Source organism: Meles meles, chromosome 1, assembly GCF_922984935.1.
Source record: "Meles meles chromosome 1, mMelMel3.1 paternal haplotype, whole genome shotgun sequence".
Taxonomy (NCBI): domain Eukaryota; kingdom Metazoa; phylum Chordata; class Mammalia; order Carnivora; family Mustelidae; genus Meles; species Meles meles.
The window spans coordinates 115,245,192-115,266,113 of record NC_060066.1 but is presented as its reverse complement, the minus strand read 5'-3'; the positions used below and the strand labels follow the sequence as shown (position 1 = coordinate 115,266,113).

Genomic DNA, 20,922 nt, shown 5'->3' with positions numbered 1-20,922 from the left:
TCTGTGTGCGTGTAGACTTCTTTCTGGACCACTTGAGAGTGCGTTGCAGCCGTGGTGCTCCTTTACCCTTAAATACTGCAGGGTGCGTTTTTAAATTAGAACATTCTCTTACATAACCACAGTAAAAGGCTCAAAATCAGAACATTAACACTGATAGAGTGCTGTTATCTGAGCTGTGGACTATTCTGTTTTGACACTTGTCCCAGTGAGGTCCCTCACAGCAAAGGAAAAATCCTAGAGGCTGCGTAGTGTTAAGTTGTCATGACTCTTTTGTCTCCTTTAATTTGGGACCATACGTCAGTCTTTCTTTGTGTCTTATGACACTGACATTTTCAAAGAGCACAAGCCAGCGATTTTTATAAAATGTCCCTCTCTTCAGGACTTTTTCCCTTAAGAACCACAACCAGTGTTAATGCTACAATCCATTTTAGCAACAGACCCCTTTTTCTCCTTCCTTTTCAGGGCCGGGTTTTCTGAAGAATTAGAAATCGCTGACTGTCTTGTCTTGCTTACCTCTCAGATTCATTCCTCAGCCTCTCACCGCTGTTGCTCCACTGAAACCTCTCTTGTTACAGATCATCCGTGAATTCCACAGTGATCATGCTGGTTTCCCTGTACTTAGCTCTCACCTCACCCTGTATGGTCCTCCCCTAGTAATCCTGTCTGCTCCAGGAAGTCCAAAAGTCTGCACCTGCGTCCCCAAGGCCTCCAGCATCAGACCTCGATACTCAAATCCCTGCTAACCCTCTGAATCCAAGTGTGTACCCATTATCCATTCACTTGTGCACCCGTCTCATTCAGCTCCTAAATCTGATACCTGCCGAGTGTTCACTATGGAGCAAGTACTATGACACGTTCCAGGAACTCAGAATGTCACAGACTGAAGTGAGATACCGCCTCCGATTTCTCGATGCTTCTGAAGACCGCCTCTACATGAATAGGATCCTCGTATCTAATCCTAGAGCCACAGATGGGGTTCCTCCCTTTTTCTCCCTTTTCATGTACCAAGTCCATTCATTTTATTTTTGAAATGTCTCAAAACCATCTCCTCTTTCCCATCCACACTGCCATCACCTTTCAAGTCTGAATTTCTTCGCATGAAATGCAGAGCCTCTCATGATCTGACCCCCACCATTCTCCAGAGCTTCTGTCATTGCTCTGCAATGTGGTGGAGTCCTTTTGACTTTTGCCCTGGCCAGACTGGACCACCTGATCTTCCTCTGACATAACCCTGTTCTAAACTCGGCCGTGGTTTTTCCATTCCCGTTCCCTGGGACGCCCACTCTATGCTGCGTCTGGCAAACCCTTGCTCATCCACAGGCCACACATAACGAACTCGGTCTTCAACAGAGACTTCCCTGAACACTGGAGATGTTTCCTTTTACTCTGTGCACACTGGACGTATGACTGTAGCACTTCCCAGCTCGTGTGATTGTGTATTTTCATGCCTCTCTTCCTGTGTTCTCTTTGAGAGCACAGGACTCACTGTATGCATCTCTCCATCCTTGCACCTAGCACAGCACCTGGCAATATTGTAAATGCTCAATCAGTACTTGCTGAAAGAGGGAATGAGTATAGTGGCATTTCTTCAGGGGGTAAAACCTATTCTCAGTGTGAATTCGCCAAGAAATAAAACACTGTGCTTACACCAGCACACACGGCAGGAACTTGATAAGCTCTAAGGCCTTCTGACTTGATCAAGGTTGAGCTTTTTGGATGACAGCTGGATCTCTGCATTTTTTTTGGATAGGGATAGTGTTTGCCTACTTTGGCACGTTCCCAATTACCTTAGCTTCAGAAAGAAATGAAAATAACTTGAATCACATCATTTTAAACGGGCACACGTTTAGTCAGGGTTGTTTGGCTCTCATAAACATGGAGTTTTTAACTAAACCTTAAGACAACTTAAGGAAGAAATCTCATGTAAAAACTAAAGCATAAATACAAGTTTGGTAGGTTATTAAATACGCTTTTTTGGGTTTCTGATTATTTGCTTATCTTTTTTTTTCTTTTTTTTTTTTAAGATTTATTTGCGAGGGAACAGTAGAAGAGAAGATCTTACACCTCCAAGAGAAGAAGAAAACTTTGGCCAAACAGGTCCTATCAGGATCTGGCACATCTGTCAAGAAGCTCACTCTAGCTGACCTCAAAGTCCTTTTCGGAATCTAACTTTTCTAGGGCTCAGGGTCGTACCGCTGCGGGTTTGCGGTAGAGTCTGGAACAGTGACCTGCATATGGTCCTCTGAGCCCCCCTCGGCTTCTCATTTTACTGGCAAGCCCCAGGCCCTCTGCAGAAGGAGCCGCCATCTCACCCAAGGAATTAGGCGCCAGTGATCACATTAACCACTTGGGTCATCAGGTCGATCAGTCAACTTATTTAAGGGTAATGTAGAAACCAAAGAATTACTTCAGAAAAAAGAATGTGCCTTAGAGTTAGATAATTTTGGAAAACAACACCAGGGGAGTTGTTACAAAAGCCTCAGTAAAAACTCAAAAAGCCCTCCGTTGCCTTGTTCTTCTCAGCTCACGGGAGACCAGTGTTACTGCCCTTTCCAATGGCGGCCCTCCCTCTCTCCTACCAGTGAGGCTGCTCCTTCTCACACGTCTCAGGGCAGGGCGGAGAGTGGACCCCGAGGCCAGGCCTCTGCAGCTGTCTCTGGCCAGACAGTTCTGCTGCACCAGCCTCAGGGCAAGGAGATGCGTCGTCTGTGAACAAATGTCTGGTTTGGGTATTCTCGAACCATCCAGTATTTGCTCTTGTTTCATTCGTGGTGTTCCATAATTTCCCATTGCTAGAGTATCATGTGCTGCTTGTGAAACACAGCTTACTACCTGACATCTTTCCAGCACAGGCAGACCTCCCTCCCTTCGTTGTGCCTTGCCGATACCGCATTTCTTGCGACAGCATTGGCTCACTTTGTGGCTGTGTCCCATTCTGGTAATTTTCACAGTGTTTGAGGCTTCTTCATCATTATTATATTTGAATTGCTGCGATCTCATGATAAAACTTGAACAGATGAGGAGCTCTTGGATGAGCCAAGACGGTGGATTCTTGAGATGGAACCTACTCCTGGTGAAGACACTGTGAAGATTGTTGAAATGATGTCAGAGGATTTAGAAAATCACACATTTCATTGACAAAGCAGCGGCAGTGTTTGAGAGGATTGATTGTGCTTTTGAAAGAACTTCCATTGTGGGGAAAGTGTTATCAAACTGCATTCCATGCTATGGAGAAATCATTCATGAAAAGAAGAGTCCTTCGATGTGGCAGACTTCACCATCATCTTAGTTTAAGAGATTACCGCAGCCAGCGCCCTGACTGGTCAGCCGCCATTGACATTGAGGCAAGACCCTCCACCGACTCATTAAAAGCTCAGATGATAGTATTTTTCACAAAAAAAGAATTTTTTCAAAAAATTTATGTGTTTGCTTAGAGAACACACATGAGCACGGTGAGGGCCAGAGGGAGAGGGAAAGAATTTCAAGCAGACTCCGTGCTGAGCATGGAGCCGAATGCGGGGCTTGATCCCACAACCCTGAGATCACAACCCAAGCTGAAACCAAGAGTCAGATGCCCAAACAACTGAGCCACCCAGGCACCCCAGCAATAGAAGAGTTTTTAATTAAGATTGATAGTTTTAGACATTCTACTGTTGGACACTTAATGGACTACAATATAGTGTAAATATTTTTATATGCCTGGGAAATCAAGAGACTCATTTGACTCACTTTTTACTATGATATTTGCTGTATTACAGTCTGCAGCTAAACCTGCAGTAGCCAAGGTATGCCTGTATTTGCATTTTTACAAATTGACAGTATTTGTGGCATGTAGTGTCATTCTCTCATTTAGCATTGTATCGTTTAGTATTTGCGTTATGGTTGGTATAATTCAATAAATGTGTGCTTGACAGTGTAGCAGAGATAATGTGTGTTTGCTAACCCCATCTCCTTTTCTTCTTGGGCACCCAGAGAGACTGTATTTCCCAGCGTTCACTGCAATTACGTGGGTCCATATTACTGAGTTCTAGTCAATGGGATAAGGAGAGAGGTAATGTAAGTCATTTCTTACCTTCCCTCCAACTTTATGAGTGATTTGTCACACTGGTTCTTCCCTCATTGGCCCCCTACATGCCAAGGAACTGATGGAAGCCTGCAAGGCCCCAGAGAAACCACTAGATCAGGGATTCTTTTTTTTTTTTTTTTTCCCTTTAAATATTTTATTTATTTGACAGAGAGAAATCACAACTAGGCAGAGAGGCAGGCAGAGAGAGAGGAGAAAGCAGGCTCCCCGCGGAGAAGAGAGCCCGATGCGGGGCTCGATCCCAGAACCCTGGGATCATGACCTGAGCCGAAGGCAGAGGCTTTAACCCACTGAGCCACTCAGGTGCCCCTAGATCAGGGATTCTTAACCTCCTTTGGGGCCATGGACCTTTTGCCAGACTAGTAAGCCTCAGTTTCCAAATGACTGGAATAAAGCCTGCATGTGTGCCTCTCTCCTCACCTCTGCTCACCTAGGGCACTATCACATGATCAAGAAATAATACTGTTTTAAGCCATTGAGATTTTAGGGTTGGTCAGATAGCAGTTTGTACTCTGATAAAAGCTCTTGAGACTTGTATACTTTGGGAAGCTGTTCCTCTTTCCTTCTTCCCCTTAGCAATCATTTCCAAAACACATCTGCTAATTTCTGTGAGAAAGGATTGTAGTTCTCCTAGATGGAACTGTGAGTGCCAACCTTGAGTCACGGGTGGGAGTTGAAGCCCTTTGCTAACCCAGTCACAGTGTGGACTGAGGCATCAGAGCCTGGATAAGTAAAGGTGCTTTCTCATGACAAGGTCTAAAGACCTACAAAGGTGACAATATAGCCCATAGGAGGAGTTCTCTTGGAGAACTCAGTCTTCAGTTGAGTTTCAGGTTCGTTTTAGCTAGGGATGTAGACCTGAAAAAGATCATTAACTTCTCTGCACTTTGGTTGCCCCATTCACAAGGTGGGCATTGTTTTCAGAACCCAGCAACTATAATAAGGTCCGTGATGAGATCAGGAAACGAAGAAGTAAGATTGCCCTTTCTTGCAAGTTTTAAGATGAACACACCAGAGCAAAGGTACAGTCCCCAGAGAACAGTGGCTCCCAGGTCAGCAAGGATGTACAAAGCCTGTCTCTGCCCTGGGCTGGCTGACTGATAACTACAGGTTCCCCGCCAGGCGAGGCTCTTTGATCTGTAAGGTGTATAGATTAGCATATATCCCATCAGGCTCCACTGGGAATGTGGTAACTGCTCTATACACTGCAGCCTGTTTCAGGGGATGGACATCGGTCATGTCAGAAGGCATATTTGATGAACATGTGCGTCCCAAGCACTGTTTAGGAGAGAAACACTTAACTTGGAGGATTTTCTTACAGCTGCCTGCCTACCGGACCAGACTCGGGCGAGGACAGGATGCCATTGAGGCTTTAGAAGCCGTGAAGGGTCACACAAGCGCGCGTGTTACTGCTGTGGGACCGGGTCTGGGCATATGAGAGTAAGACAGCAGCCTGGGTGCAGCTGAAAGCCAGCTGGCAAGCATCCATCCAGAAGCACAACCCCATGGAGCACCCAATTTACCAGGGATTTCTCATGTGACAGATCTGCCTTTGTGGCAGGTTTATGGTTTAGCTTCTTGTTAGCAGTGTTGATCACAGAGGGCATTCAGTGCATGTCACGGCTGGACAGAACCCCGAGCCCTTTAAAAATCCCGCCAAGGACTCCTGTTGCCACGCAGTCGTGAACAGCAGCAGGTAGGATGCCATCTGCGTGGAGTATGACCCTTTTCTCTAGGGGCTGTGTGTGTGACTGCGAACAGCTGTGTGGGACCTTCGGCTTGTTTACTCTGTGGTTGTCTCTGTTGCCCAATGAAGTGGCTTTCAGCCAGGCTCAGAGGTGAAGTCAGACTCTTCTGAACTAGTAGGATAGTCGTGGAGCCATCAGTGCTCAGTGTGACCTCCGTGGTCATTGGGAATCTTGATACTGACCGTGATGCCTTGAGAGAACTGGGTTTACAAAGGGGGAGATTGTACTGCTCTTTGCTGTCTAGCATCTTGTCCTAAGAAAAGGCAGAAAGAATTTTAAAAATAGCTGGAAACGCCAAGAATTATAATAAGAACTTAGAATTCCTAAGCATGTCACCTAGATGAAAATGTTTTCAGAAATAAAAATGAAATTAGGGTTAGTGAGTGCACCAAGTACCCCCCAGAGTCAGTAGGTGGGGATTGAAGTAAGGAAGAACCTTACCCCTAGGGAGGGAACCCGGCAGACAGATCCGCAGCTACACACCTCTGTCCTGGCCTGAGTCCTTTTACCCAGAATCCTTAGCTAATCCAAGGGAGGGTAGAGATGATGTATGCAAGGTAGGATGGGGAGAATTCTTGCACTGCTAAATCATTTGTACATCAGTTCAAAAATTGATATTAAATATGCCAGGCATTGCTGGGCACTGAAAGCCAAAGGGTCAAAGTGAAACCTGAAACCATCCCCGTCCTCTCTGAGGTTTACAATCTCCCAAATGGCTGTGGAGGTGTCAGGGGCTGCAGGGAGAGGGGTGGTCATGGGAGGGCTTGGAATAAGGAGCTAGAACAAGAACTAGTTAAGGAAGACTGGGAAAGCGGTGAGGGAATTGAAGTCAGTACCGAAAGGCTAACCAGGCAGAGGGAAATGCCTTTCTACATCCTGCTTCTATTAGCGGTCACTTCGCCCAGCCTCCCCTGGAGACAAACTCAGCAGGCATGCATCCTCTGGGGTAAAGCTGAGCGAGGACTGCATTTCAGAGATCAGAGTGGGCGGGCTGCCCGGTAGATGTGTGTGTTTGTTATCCAAGACAGCTAAGGTGTTTATCCTTTGACGACATCCCAGAGGACAGAGGCGGTAATCTGTGGCTCTCTTGTCTTACCTGTAACACCAGAGACAAAACTTACCTCATGATACTGTACCTTGCTGATGTTGATGCTTCACTGCTCACAACTCAAGGGTGATTTCTGAAGCTCTTTGTGACGCTGGGAACAATTCCTAAATCTTCAGATCTCTCTTTTTTTTTCCCCCTCACCTCAGGAATCTGAGGCTCTGCAGATCACTCTTAACTTTGCCACGTCTGTCAGCTGGTAGGACCATCGAATTGAATTTGGACCCCACTGTATGGCAGGGCAATGAGCAGGCCACACCCCTCCTCCCACACAAACTATCTTAATGTTTTTAAAGGAATTGCTACCATGAATACTGCTTCAAGGCTAGGGTATTTGCCAGAACGTGGATGTCTGACTGACAGAAATTTTCTTTTGCACAGAGCTTCATCTACAGTAGAGTTCTACAATTACCAAAACCCTTTTCCAACTGAAATACATGAAAAGCTTTTTATCCTCGGTTCTGAAGCGTGACTTGTTAAAAGACACATGGGGAAAAATGATGTAATACTATAAGCTTCTCCACGGCAAAGCAATTCCCTGGATATCTGAGATAATTGGAAAATTCAAGGCTGGTCCCTAAAGTGTATACAATTTATCTAGCAGGTTTGAGAGAAAGGCTGATATTTTTTTTCCCCGAGTGGTATTTGATTAAATGACAAATCTGGCGTTTGGGGGAAACAAAGTCTGGTGTATAGAAACAGATACCAAGGAGAGCCAAACTGAAACTTGTACCAAATGAGATTTTTTTTTTTTATTCCACAAAATGTTGATTAAGCCTCTACTATGTGCCAGGAACAATGTGGTCAATAAATGCCAAATCCTTGTCTCCATGGAGCTGACAGAGAACAAACATTATAGAACAAACAAATAGAATATGTATGTGAGGTGGGGATGAAGCCGAGTGAGGGGGATATGGAGCCCTGAGGTGACGAGTTGCTATTTTATACAGGGTAATTAGGGACCTCTCTGATAGGATGATGTTTGACAGATGATGTTTGATGTAGGAGCAGAAACCTGAGGAGAAAGAGAGACAATCATTAAATATCTGTGAGAAGAGCATTCCAGATGGTGAGGCAGTGAATGTAAAGGCTGCTACATAGAGCATGGGGAGTGTTTGTGGAGCCCAGGGAGGCAGGTTGGGCTGGAACAGAGTGACTAGGGGTGAGTGGGGAGGAAATGAGAGAACTGGGAGCCGGGGTGCAGACTCTTACATGCTGATGCACACGCTGGCTTTTTTTCTGAGTGAGATGGGAAGATGTTGGGTGTGGAGTGGAAGAGTGACGTGATCTGAGGTATTTCAGAAGGATCTCTCTAACTCCTGATGGGAGAAGAGGACATAGGAGGGGAAGGGTGGAAGCAGGGAGACCAGCTAGGAGGCACAGGAGAGATCTGGGTGTCTTATACCAGAACAGTGGCCGTGGAGGTGGAGAGCGGTGTTCAGCAGTTGTATTTCAAAGGGAAAGCCAAACAGACTCACCCGTGGATTGGATGTGTATGTGAGGGGGGAGTCAAGCACGTTTGCCAGGCCACTGACTCTACCTACCACCTTTAAGAACAGATTTGGATTTTCCTCTGAAAGAGATGGAGCCGACTGCGGGAGAAGCAGTTTGCTAGTGTAGGCAGGTGGGAAGTGGGAATGGGAAACTGGGAGTTCTGTTGTGGACATCTGAAATTTGAGGCGCCTGGGATGCCTCCAAGTGGAGGTGTTAAGCTATGAGATATAATCCTTTGGAATTTGGAGTGGGAGATAAACGTAAGAGTTTTCATGTCTAATTGGTATTTAGAGTCAGGAGAGGAGGAGATCGTCTAGGGAGGGGGAGGACATAGAAATGCAGGAATGGATCCTTAGGGCTGTCCAACATGTTGAATTGGGAGAAAGGAAGAGGAACTAGCAAAGATGAAAAGTCAGGAAAAGTCAGAGACAGAATGAAGGAGAGTGATGCCATGCGAACCAAGCAAAGGGAATGTTTCAAGGAAGGGAAAGGGATCAGTTGTGTTAAATGCGGTTGATGGAAACATTGGGAACTGATCACTGGGTTCCATAATGTGTGCATTACTGGGGACCTTGACAAGAGGTGGAGGGGTGAGGAAGAAAGCCTGATGGGGTTAGATCTAAGAGGATGCAAGGAGAAGTGGAGCTAGTAAACAATTATTTTTGAAGTTTTTTAAAGGGAAACAGAAAATGGAGCATTGCTGAGGGGGTGAAACATGTTATGGACTGAATTTTTTTCCTCCCAAATTCATAGATTGAAGCCCTAATCCCCAGTGTGACAGTATTTGGAAACAGGGCCTATAAGGAGGTAACTGAGGTCAAATGAGGTCATGGGTGTGGGCCCTAACTCAGTAGGACTCTGTCCTTATGAGAAGAGCTACCAGGGAAGTGTCTGCAGGGAGGAGAGGGCACAGGAGGCAGCAGCCTGTAAGCTGAGAGAGAGGCCTCAAGAGAAACATTCACCTTGGGCTTCCAGCCTCTAGAACTGAGAGAAAGCAATTTCTGTGGTTGAAGCCCCACAGTCTGTGGTGTTTGGTCATGGCAGCCCTAGCAGCCTAGTAAAAAAATCAGGGGCAATCTGTTTTTTTAAGAGGGGGAAATATTGTAGCATGTTCCTGAGGGAATTCCTGGAGCAATGTTCCTGGGTTGTGGAGATGCAATGTGGTCTAGCATACAAGTATAGAGGTTTGTTTTTTGTTTCGTTGTTTTGTTTTGGGGGGGGGATTTTATTTGAGAGAGAGAAAGAGAGAACGTGTGTGCACGGGCAGTGGGAGGAACAGGCAGAGGGAGAAGCAGATTCCCCGCTGAGCAGGGAGCCCGACGAGGGACTCAATCCCAGGACCCGGGCATCATGACCTGAGCCGAAGGCAGACCCTTAACCCACTGAGCCACCCAGGTGCCCCAGAGTTTTGCTTTTGATAAGGACATAGGCAGATTTGTAGATGTGGTGGGAAGGTAGGAGAATTCTGTTCTGAATCCTTTTATTTTCTTGGTGAAATAGGAGGCAAGGTCATAAGTGGGGAGGAGAACTGGGGTAGAAAGTGGAGTTTGTGAGGGAAATATGAACTAATTGTCTAGAGAGTGGGGGAGCCATTGACAAGGGAGATGTTGGCAGACAACTAGGTGCCCACTGAAATTTGTGGTCGTAGATTTAAAGGGAGGCTAAGTCCTCATGCTCTTGTGTTTTTCTCTAGGATCATCCAGTTGGATTAGATAGAGTGTTGCATCCAACCAGGATCATTTTTACCAAAAATGATAGGGAGACCACATGCAAGAGAGTGATGATGCTGCTGGCTCTGTAGAATCTGAGAGAGAATGAAGGAAAGCACATGCAGGCGTGAGGGGAACCATGAGAAGGTGGTGGAATCACTGCATTGTGTATTCCAGAAGAGGGTCGGGTTATTCTCGTGGGTGAACCGTAAAGATGGGGGAGCTTGTGGTCATGGGATGCTTGAAATGGAATTGATGTGGAGGGTGCAGTTGGAACCCAGCCAGGTGGAGGGGATGACTGACTGTATGGCTAAGGTAGGGGAAAAGGAACACGGAATTAAGAAGCCTATGTGAATATTGAATTAATCTGAGACTATGAGGCATGGTTCTGCCATTGGAGCAAACTCAGGCTAAAATCTTAAGGAATGAGGGGGCCACGGAGGGGCAGCAAGTCGTAGAAAGGCATGAGCCTCAAGGCTGGCCATTTTTTGAAAAAAAGAGAGATAATGGTCTGGAACAGAGCTGCTCAACAGAGGCACGGCGAACCTTTTAGACTGGGTCATTCCTTGCTGCAGAAGGCTGCCTTGAGCTAAGCAGCGTTCCAGACTTCTACACAACAGATGCTAGTGGCACCAGCCTCCAGCTAGACAAGGAAAAATGTCTTTAAGACTTGACTAAATATCCCTTGTGGGGAAAGATCCCTCCTGGCTAAGCAGCACTGATCCTAAAGCAGCAATGATCAGCTCACAGGACACCCTCCTGATGTGGGGGCCCAGTGGTTATAAGAAGCAAGGAAAAGCAAGTAGCTAACACTTTGAGAGGGTCACAGGGCCATCACGGTCTTGTGGGAAGATCAGATCTGGGTTAGAGAGCACCAAAGAGAATCTTCCTGGACAAGGGTGGGAATACAGTGACTATCTTAGGATTACGGCTATGATGTAGCTATCTCGCAGTCCTAAGGAGGAAATAAATGTATCCCGCAATGACTGACAGTCCGTGTGTTTCGTCTGCTTGCTTCGCTTCCTTTGCCTGACCCAACTCACTGCTCAAATGAGTCACCTGCTTTTTAATGGCTCCTGAAATGCAGATTTCAGTAATTATATCTAATACATACTGAAATCCAGAGTCCCAGAAGATCACACCAAGTATATACAGTGAAGCCGTTGGCAGGCCTGAGGCACCAGCACTGCGTGCTTCCTCTTCCCAGAGTTCTCTGCAGCCTCTAACAGCTAAGCAGGCTTGCTCTAGGACTCGGAGCAACGACTGAACTTCCTAGCTTTACAGACCAGAGTAAAGACTCCTCTGTCAATAACAGCAGGTTGGGAGATGTGAGGAGGATGAAAGTAGCTAGACTGCCTGGCAAGAGTAGAACCGTAACCAATTTCTGAGGTGGTATTTCACACCATTTCCCTTTATTTACTTTCTGCTTGTTTGCCCTTGATTAAATACTAACATAGCCTAAAGAGTATGAGATGGACGTGGCCTGGGGTTAAGCCACGGACCTTCCACCCCAATGGCAAGATCCCATTATAAACCATTTAAAGTGTGCTAGGAAAAAGTAGATACGATGAAAGGCAGTCTTAATGCTTTGAGGGAAACAGCAAACATATGGCTGTGGGAGAAATAAATGAGTTACATATCCAAAAGATAGAACTAGACTCCCCGCATGATCGCAAAATTCCAACGGCGTAGACTGCTCCATTCCTGAGTGAGAGAAGGGAGCCTCGGTGTAGAATGAACACTGCCAACCATCATGAAGAGAGAAGCGTGGTCTCTGGTGCTCAACGGTCCGTACATACCATCAGCAAGTGACTCACAAGAAAGGACTGGAACTCGAGAGTGTAAGATAAGGCACTTTGTTTTTAATTCTATCCGTTTCTTCAGAATTAATCAAGGTCTGGGGTCCTCCGGTAATTGGAAGTTGTGCTGACTGCAGCTAACGGGTCGACCACGTGCCCAGGAAGGCGTCAGAGTGCCACGGTCCTGAGTAGACTCCTCGGTGCGTTCTGCCCACCCATCCACGTGCATTCTGACTTCTCGGCAAACTTCCCACAGCATGACCAGTGCGGGCGCCCCGGGTGGCCTTTGTGTCCGTGGCCGCAGCCTAGGTACCCACCTGTGCAGTACCAAGAGGAGACAGAAGACAACCATTAAGAATAAAGTCCAGCAGTTTTCCGTGGAAACTTAACATTTCTGGCAACACATGGACTCATGGATGTGAAAACATGTAATAAAAACCCGGCAAGAGAAACAAGCTGTCTGGTGCCTGTCTAGGAGGAGAGGAGGCCTCCTGAGGACTGAAGACAGCGCATCAGTTAAGGTTTGCTGAAGTTCTGAGAGCGTAGTTTTAACATTCTGCTAACTCGAGATGAACCGGTTTAGGTTTTAACTGTGAAGTGATTGAAATAAAAGACACGGGAAGAGTGGCTGAAATGAAGAAGATAGTTCCTAAAGTGTTTATGCAAAAGGGTGCATGAGCCTATCTTACGGCCCACCACCAGAGTAAGGACACAATAGGATACTATTTAAAAAATAATTAGGGGGGGCGCCTACGTGGCTCAGTCAGTTAAGCATCCGACTCCCGATCTTAGCTCAGATCTTGATCTCAGGGTCCTGAGTTCAAGCCCTGTGTTGGGCTACACAAAAAATTAGAGGGGCGCCTGGGTGGCTCAGTCATTAAGCGTCTGACTTCAGCTCACGTCATGATCTCAGGGTCCTGGGATCGAGCCTCAAGTCGGGCTCCCTGCTCAGCAGGAAGCTTGCTTCTCCCTCTCCCACTCCCCCTGCTTGTGTTCTCTCTCTCACTGTGTCTGTCAAATAAATAAATAAAATCATAAAAATAAATAATTAAAAAGAAAAAGGTCTCTTCCCTGAGTCGACCCTCTTTCCCCTCAGAAAAGAGCCAGACCTGGTCAACTGATGTAATCACCCACTTCCCCATCCTTGACTTGCTTGGCATTTCTAAGCAGAGTGGGTTTAGATTTTTTTTTACACTGCCAGGCTGTTGGAAAGGATACAGACGGAAATCAAACATCCCGGGGAGAAGCACAGGGCTCATAAGAACTCAGAACTTTGGGGCGCCTGGGTGGCTCAGTGGGTTAAAGCCTCTGCCTTTCGCTCAGGTCATGATCCCAGGGTCCTGGGATCGAGCCCCGCATCGGGCTCTCTGCTTGGCAGGGAGCCTGCTTCCTCCTCTCTCTCTCTCTGCCTGCCTCTCTCCCTACTTGTGATCTCTATCTGTCAAAAAATAAAATAAAAAATCTTTAAAAAAAAAAAAAGAACTCAGAACTTTGAAGCTTATTATCTCACTTTTCAGAACAGAGAAGCTTTAAGCGAACTGTTAGAACTGTGGTATATTGATATGCATGGATTATTATTCCTAGCAAGAAAGCTTAAGTCTGAGTCTCCTAAACCCAGTGGCTGTGTGGTAGTTGACCCCACACTGCCGGGAGACTTTCGAGAGTGTTCCTCCTCACCTGGCATGGTGCCTCCACAGGCACAGCGAGCCGTCTTCTGGCCTCCGCTGGAGCAGAACGTGCAGCAGTGAAATACGCCAGGGTGTGGACGATGCCTCTTCCTCACAGTCACAGTGAATGGCGAGCCCTTCAAAGTTGAGGCCAAGAGCAAAGAACAGCACGTTATGAGTCAACAGGGTTGTGCTGAGCATCCCATTTGCTTAAACGCAGTGTCAGTCACAGGGCCTGGCCCTGGAGAGTTGAGGACAGCAGAAGGAAAACAGATGAGGGGACAGCGACTGGCTGGGTGCTTAGCAGTGTGGCACCACGTACAAATGCATGAGAGTCAAGGGCTCTGTGTGGCCCCTCTAGCATGGAGCCCGCCTGATACATGAATAAGCCCATATAAATAAATATAATTTATAAATTTTTTAAAAAGCTGTGTTTTGTGTCACTGGTATCGCCATCTTCTCCATTCTGGGGGAATCTTGGGGTTCGTTAGTAGAGTGCCACAACCACAAGGCTAGGCCGTCCCATGATCCTTTCTCCAACGCCTTGTCACACACCTCCTCCTCTCACACTCGCTCCCTTCTTCCCTCCCCTCCATCCTGGACATTTGTTTCCCCATCCACCAAGTCTCAGTCTGTGAGGACACAGGCAGAAAGGTGAATAGCATGTGCTTTTAATCCTCAAACTTGAAACTCTCCCACCTGCCCCTCTCCTTCCAGGACAACTTCCGTTCTCCACTTTCTGTCCTGTGTTAGACAATCAGTAGCTAATAAGGTAGCTCACAGGCCTTTCCTTGACTAAGAAGCATGTTGTCTGCAGAAGCACAAAACAAAGAATCTGGTACCTCAGAAGCCTTTCAAGTGTTCCATCTCTCCTCCTTTCAAGAATTTATGATCCATTTTAAAAACACCTTGGAGTTCAAGGAAATGGGTTCAAGTTCTGGTTTTGCTCTATAGGGACTGTGTACCTTAGCACGTTTGTTCCTTAGTCCAATTGCATGATGATCCCTAGGCCTGAATGGCCTGGAACAAAGGCCTAAGAATGTAGGCAGAGGCATTTAGCCCACTCCGGCCAATGTAGTTAGATGGGCAGCAAGTGGCTGCTGAACAGGAGTCTTCCCCTCCCTTCCTGTACACACCACAAGCCCAACATGTCATGACACTATGGTATTTCATCGTCCCTGTCAGTGCTGCTTTCTGGTTGGGGAAAACCTATGAGTACTAGCGATTCTGATGGATCTGCTGAGTATGGCCCAATTTAAAAAAAATCACAATCTCTAGACCAGAAAGTGTCATCCTTGTCTGAGGAGGTGGTACAGTAACCCTGGTAAGAGCTGAGCACATATGGAAATAAGCGAAAGAGTTACGAGGGTAGATGGTCAGGCAGAGACGACTGGTCAGTTGAGGGGAGAGGACGTAACTCTCCTCAGTTGTGTTCTAGTACGTTCCAGTCTGTCTGGTTACAGTCTGAACAATCCTGAGCTAAAGGGTATCACTTGGAGTGTATGCTTGTCCCCTGGCAGAATGCCCCCTGGGATGAAGGTATCTTTCCCAAATTAAGAATTTTCCAATGGGAAGAATAATAAAATACAAGCCCAACAGCCAGGAGGAGGAATAGGCACAGAGTTCTTATGGTCACCTGCAAAATCTGGGTCATTTCTCAAGTGAAGAGAAGGAAGAAAGAGGATCCCATGCAATCCCTTCACACAGCTGATCCCCCAAGTCATCTCCACAACCTGAGATGGTAGAAGCCAGAGGAAGAAGGGAGAAGGGTAGCCAGGGCCAGCCATAGGTCCTACTCACCTGCACATGCTGCTCCTTGATGCAGACCACCACGGTATAGACACCCGGCTCCTTGGGGGTATAGGAGACGTAGTACGTCCCGTCCTTATTATCTCGCACCAGCGCTCTGACTGGACTGAATGCAGATGGGGTTCAAAAAACCACTCACTCTCACAGGCCTGCTGCAGCCTCCCACCACTTGAGGTGTGAGCCCTACACTATTCAGCCCCACATTCATCTGAAATGTCCCCCAAGCAGGACGTCCCTTTCACTGGTCTCAGAAACTAGTTTCACAACAGGAAGGAAGCAATAAAATCTGATGTACAGAGGAATTCCATGAAGGCGTCACTGTGTTCTCTTTAATGGACTTGCTTGCTGTACCCTCCCGCTCTCCTCCCTCCTCTGATTCCAGGAGACACACGAATATACTCCCAGCCCAATGGAGTAGCAGAGTGGGGCTGCATTTTGAGAAGGGGCCTATTGGGTCCAACATAAGAGTATTTTTCAGGGAGCAGACTTTCGGGAGAGAGTGGAGTATTGGCATAAAACCCACACAAGAAAACACGTCTGCTCCAACTGGTCATATCACGTATTTTAATAGCATCTGGGGGGCATGGAGGGGGGAGTTGGATGTAACTACTGCAGGCAGACCTCCCCAACTACAAAGGGGCCTTAAGTGTCCAGTTTCATCACTGCTTATTACCCTTGACACCGGGCTATGTAATACACACCTGTCTTTCTTATCTTTAGGGATGACCGCGACTTGCACACTGTCTCCTCCCCGACCCATGCTCTCTCCAGCTGCATCCTTACACAGCAGAGTGAAAGAGGCTGTCTGTTTCTCCCGGGCTCGGTGGAGATCTGTGGAAGATCCAACACTCAGTCCTCACCTGAAAGGCCAGATGGGGTGACTGCCTCTGCAGATCAGACACCATCTTCCTTCTTCTCTTTAGAACAAAAGGTTGTGCTTCCTGTTTATACTAATCATCCTGCTCCCTTTCTTTTCCCTTCCCACTCCGGTCCCCAGAGCATACCTCTTGGGAGTCCCTCCTGGCAAGCCTGGTTGTCTCTCAGCCAGTTGCTGCTCTTGGATCACCCAGGATCCTGAATCTTAACTGCAGCCCTAAGGGAGCTTTGAAAAGACTTGGGATGGACCTCTGTAGTCAGAGCAGAAAACCTCTAGACCCTGTGAGGGAAGCTTGTAAGCCCAAAGCTATCCCGTCTGAGCTGCAGATCGTGCTTGAATTGGTGAGGGGTACAGCTGATCGGCTTGGACTCTTCAGCACTTGGGCCAAGCTGCTGGGAAAATAGTCACTAGGTGCAGCTTCCGGCCCAGCAGTTGCAACAGGGCTTCTTAACGAGGGGCTCATGAACTACCATGTGGTCTCTGCAGAGGCTTATGAGGGGTCAGAGAATCTCCTGAAGCAGGGTGTCCAAATTAGTGGATGTTTCTTGGGGAGAAATCATTCTCGAAGGGACCTAAGACCTCCGAAAGGTTAAGAATTCCAGTGCCAGAGTCAGCTGCATCCATGGTCCAGTCTGCCCATCAGGACCGATCTCCGACATATCTGTGTTTGAATAACTGCTTTTAGGAATAGAAGGGTCTTTTAGGGACAGGAGAGTCAAAGGAAATTGTTTCTCCCCCTACCAAATGAAATGCTTACCATAATCTTTCAAATGTTAAGATGTGGCTTACATAAACCAAGAAGGGCACAGATGAAAAGTATGCTCCAACCTTGTCTTCCTCACTCCTCTGAAACTCTCTTTGGGATGATCCAAGCCCCCTGCGGCCCTGCCATGTTCCTCTGCAGGCAGGCAGGACTTCACCCCGTCCTATCCTGTTACTGTCTTTGGGCAGTCTCTGTTCTACCATCTGATAGAAACAGTATGCTCCTGGAGGTCCTTGCTAGTAACTGCTTCGCTCAACTGGAAAAGGGTCACGCCTCTCTGCTGTATGGGATACTAACTGTACCCTGGCCAGAACGAAACAGAAAGGGCAAGGAAGGGGCCACTGTCCTTTCAATCACTATGGTTCTTGCCCTCGGTAAACTGGCTGGTAGGAAACTCTTCCTAGCTGGATGAGGGCCCCAGCTGAAAAAGCCACACCTCCTTAAACACCATGTCCTCGCCCACCGCCCTCTCCAGGCCAGCGGGAAATGCCTTCCTACCTTCTCCTTGAAGGACACATTTACTTGGATCGACCTCTTTGGTATTGATGGCCCCATAAACTTCATAGCCACGGCACCGGCCTGCTTTCTGCTGAGGAGAGAAGCATATCTTATCGTTTACTCCAGGATGGACATTGTATTCGACTTTGTTCAGCTTTGTGAGCCGTTCTACTACCACCCCCTTGGTGATGAGGATCTCCAAGTCTGAGCCACTGGTCAGCAGGTGCTCCGTGAACTCCACGCCGGTTCGCATGTCTGCCAGCAGCTGCTCTAGCTGGGCTTTCTGCAGCTGCAGGGAGTTCTCCTTCTGGACCCGTATGTCTTCCAGCTGCTTCAGCAGCTTGTCCCGGTGCTCCTCGATGGCCTTGATGTAGCCTTCAGAGAACGTTCGCACGTCGGCGGCTACGGCCTCCACCCGCTCCTGGAGGGCAGTGTTCACCCCTTTGATCTGTAGGAGGGCTTCCTCCAGCGCCTCCACATGGGGCTGGGTGCCTTTGAGGAGCTCCCGCACCGAGTCCCCATGCTTGTGGATAACATTGCTCGTGAAGTCATAGGGGTGCTCCCGGTGCTCCCCCACCACGCAGTCCCGACACACGGGCTGGTCGCAGAGCTCACAGAACAGCCTCAGCTCCTCTGCGGGGTGCGCAGGACACAGAATGGGCTTTCCGATCCTGCTGTAGCCTTTCAAGTCTTTTAGATCCACCATCGTATGGTAAGTTGTTTTCTTCTGCCGCCTAGGGACAGAGTCAGGGACAGGCAATTAGGGGCCGGTTCAGCTGGGCAACAGTCTGGCAGTTTTCAGAGCATGGCTTGGAAGTCAAACAGATCAGCGTTTGGTCCCTTGCTCTGACCTCTTACTTAACCATGCAATCCTCTGATTCCAGTTCCTCCTCATCTGTGCGGGGAGGAAATAGTAACACCTATTCGAAAAAGGCTATTACATTGAATAAAATGATAGTAGACTATGGCTCTATGGCCTGGGACGGGACTTTGCCTAAGGTTGCAACACCAAAGCCTACAGCCTGGAACTTTCTCTGAAGCATTAGTTGGCAAGCTGAGACAAGAGCCATGGCCTACTCCTTCAGCAAGCGTAGAGGTGAGAACATGGTGGGAACCCAGCACCAAGAGACAGAAACTCTGCCACGTGGCACAGCAATAAGCCCCAACAATGAAAAAGTGTCCAGCTGGCCCTGACAGAGAGTCTCCCTCCACTTTCACTTGAGATTTTGGTAAAGCATTTCCTTTGACCAGTGCCTGCATCACCCAAAGCAGCAAGCTAGAATTTTCCCCAAGTCACTGGCATTGTTAGAAAGACTGAAATCAACGGTCAGTAGTCACAGCTCTCTTTTAATTCCCCTTTCCGGTGACCCTCTAGAGATTCAGGGAAATCCCCAGGAAACCCGATGAGGGTTGGGAGATGCCCTGGTAGCATGATAGCAACTCAGAGCTCACATGACTATTCTGGCACCAGAAGAGCGGCTGTGGAGAAAACAGGGTCAGCCGTTTAGCTGGTAGCAAGGCAGTCATAATTACAAGTTAAAAATAGAAAGACTGAAGATTACTAACTTGTTCTGTTGGTGATACCAGAAAACAAATGGAAGGCAGAATTTAAAAACTATTTTAAGATAATCCTAAAATCTTGGCTATTTTATAATCTGATGTCCTGGAATGGGGGTGGGGGTGGAGAAGGGACAGAGAGTGATTCATGTGACCAGCTGTGCACCAAATGCCATAAAAGACAAAAATCTGCACCCCAACAAGCACCTATCATCGGCCCACCTCACCAAGCTCCAGAGTCACTCTAGGGTACAAGACAAGGCTATGATGGGGCACAGCCAAATAGCCCTTATACTGGGAAGGGAGCGTGGATTACTAGAAAGAGCACAGAATGTGGTCAGAAGACCTGGATTTAAAAACTGGATTCTGTTATATGCTACTTACTGGCTGTGGGGCCTCGGCAAATCACATTTTGCTGAGCTTCAGTTTCCCCAAATAATAAATGGGAGTGAAAACAGCGCCTGCTTTTCTATAAGAGTTGCAAGGCATCAAATGCAATCGAGGCCAGAGGCTGTGCATTCTTCTCTGTTTATCTAGTGCCCACACAATTATGCACCATACAAAGGACTGATGATCCAAGGAAACTGCGACTGTGCTTTGCAAACGGAAAAGGACTATGCAAACCTTTGCTTCTATTATTCCGAGATGTATTATGTAAGACTGCAGGAGTTAACTACCATTCCAGAGTACTTATGACAGCATATACTGCTCTTTGACCTTACTTGGCATTCCAGAGAGCTCTCCGTCCCATCTGCTCACCTGGGGATTTCTGGCTTGGTACCTCTTTGTATTCTGCTCTTAAACCACACCTGGGGGGTGGGGTGGGGAGGAGTATCCCATCTTTACCTATGAGCCTGGCAGCAGAAGTGGCAGAGATTGGCTTTGCAGGTCTGACATCTCTTCTCCACCTCTCTGTCGCTGCACAGGTCACACACCAGGCCCTGGCCTTCCCCATGAAGACTCTCCAGCATCACATCATTCATGGCCAGGTGGTCTATGGTTAAAGCCTTCACTCCACCCATGGGCAGGTCCACCTGAGCATCACATACTGGACAGAGGATGCCGATCTGTGGCTGTAGACTGGGTGGCTTGAGTTCCTGGAATATTGACCCCTCAGAGCTTGTGTCAGAGTCTCCCCCTCTGAGGTCCACTACTGAGAAGGGTTCCAGCTGCTCTAGACACGTGGTGCAAACTGTGTGCAAACAAGGCAAGAGCCTGGGGGCCTTGAAAAGCCCCATGCACAAAGGGCAGTGAGTCTTGCCTGAGTTCCCCAATGCGGTCCCCCTGGGGAGTTTGCCTACGAGACCCAGCAGCGGCTTCCTCTTTTCTGACATAATCCCCACGTTTGTGCCCAGTAACAGAAAAGGCGGTGGAGAGCTCTATAACGAAGTAGTAGGTGATTAAGCCCACCCAAAGAGAAAGTTCCCAGAATTTGAGCAGAGACCATGGGGACTCTCTCTTCGGCAATTCACAGGGCAAAATGGTAGAAGAGGAGTCGCCAAAGGAACCACCCGCAGACCTACTTAGGAGGGCCCCCTCCTTTCCATGGCATCCCATACCAGACGCGCCCACGCCCTCCTGTGCCCCCCAAGTCCTCCTCCCCGGAAGCGCTTCCAGGTCTACGTCTTGAGCTGGTCTTGCCGCCGCCAACTCCCGGACCGCCGCGCCTCTCACTCCCTCCACTACCACCCCCCTCCCGCCGCCCGCCCTACTGGCCCCGCGACCGACACGCGACAAGCACCACCCCCGCCCCTGAGTGATGAGGTGGGGGGGGCCTCCTCCGGCTTCCCTCGACCCGGCCCTGCGCGGAGC

General features: G+C 48.0%; 2 protein-coding genes across 2 annotated transcripts in view; one reads left to right on the top strand and one right to left on the bottom strand.

Moving 5' to 3' along the window:
- The window catches only part of TTF2 (transcription termination factor 2), a 42,282-nt gene extending 38,364 nt beyond the window's left edge, over positions 1-3,918 (top strand). The window contains exon 23 of the mRNA XM_046027361.1: positions 2,025-3,918. Within this exon, the coding sequence (XP_045883317.1) occupies positions 2,025-2,169 (145 nt within the window). The 3' untranslated portion in view covers positions 2,170-3,918. The remainder of the gene's footprint in view (positions 1-2,024) is intronic.
- A 7,543-nt stretch (positions 3,919-11,461) lies between these two features.
- Positions 11,462-20,702, bottom strand: TRIM45 (tripartite motif containing 45). Its single transcript, XM_045980941.1, has 6 exons — positions 19,957-20,702; positions 17,554-18,287; positions 16,117-16,246; positions 15,407-15,521; positions 13,617-13,743; positions 11,462-12,256 (listed from the first exon to the last, which is right to left on the bottom strand). Exons 1-6 carry the CDS (start codon positions 20,442-20,444, stop codon positions 12,108-12,110), a joined length of 1,743 nt encoding a protein of 580 aa, XP_045836897.1. The 5' UTR covers positions 20,445-20,702; the 3' UTR covers positions 11,462-12,107.
- Between the last annotated feature and the right edge of the window lie 220 nt (positions 20,703-20,922).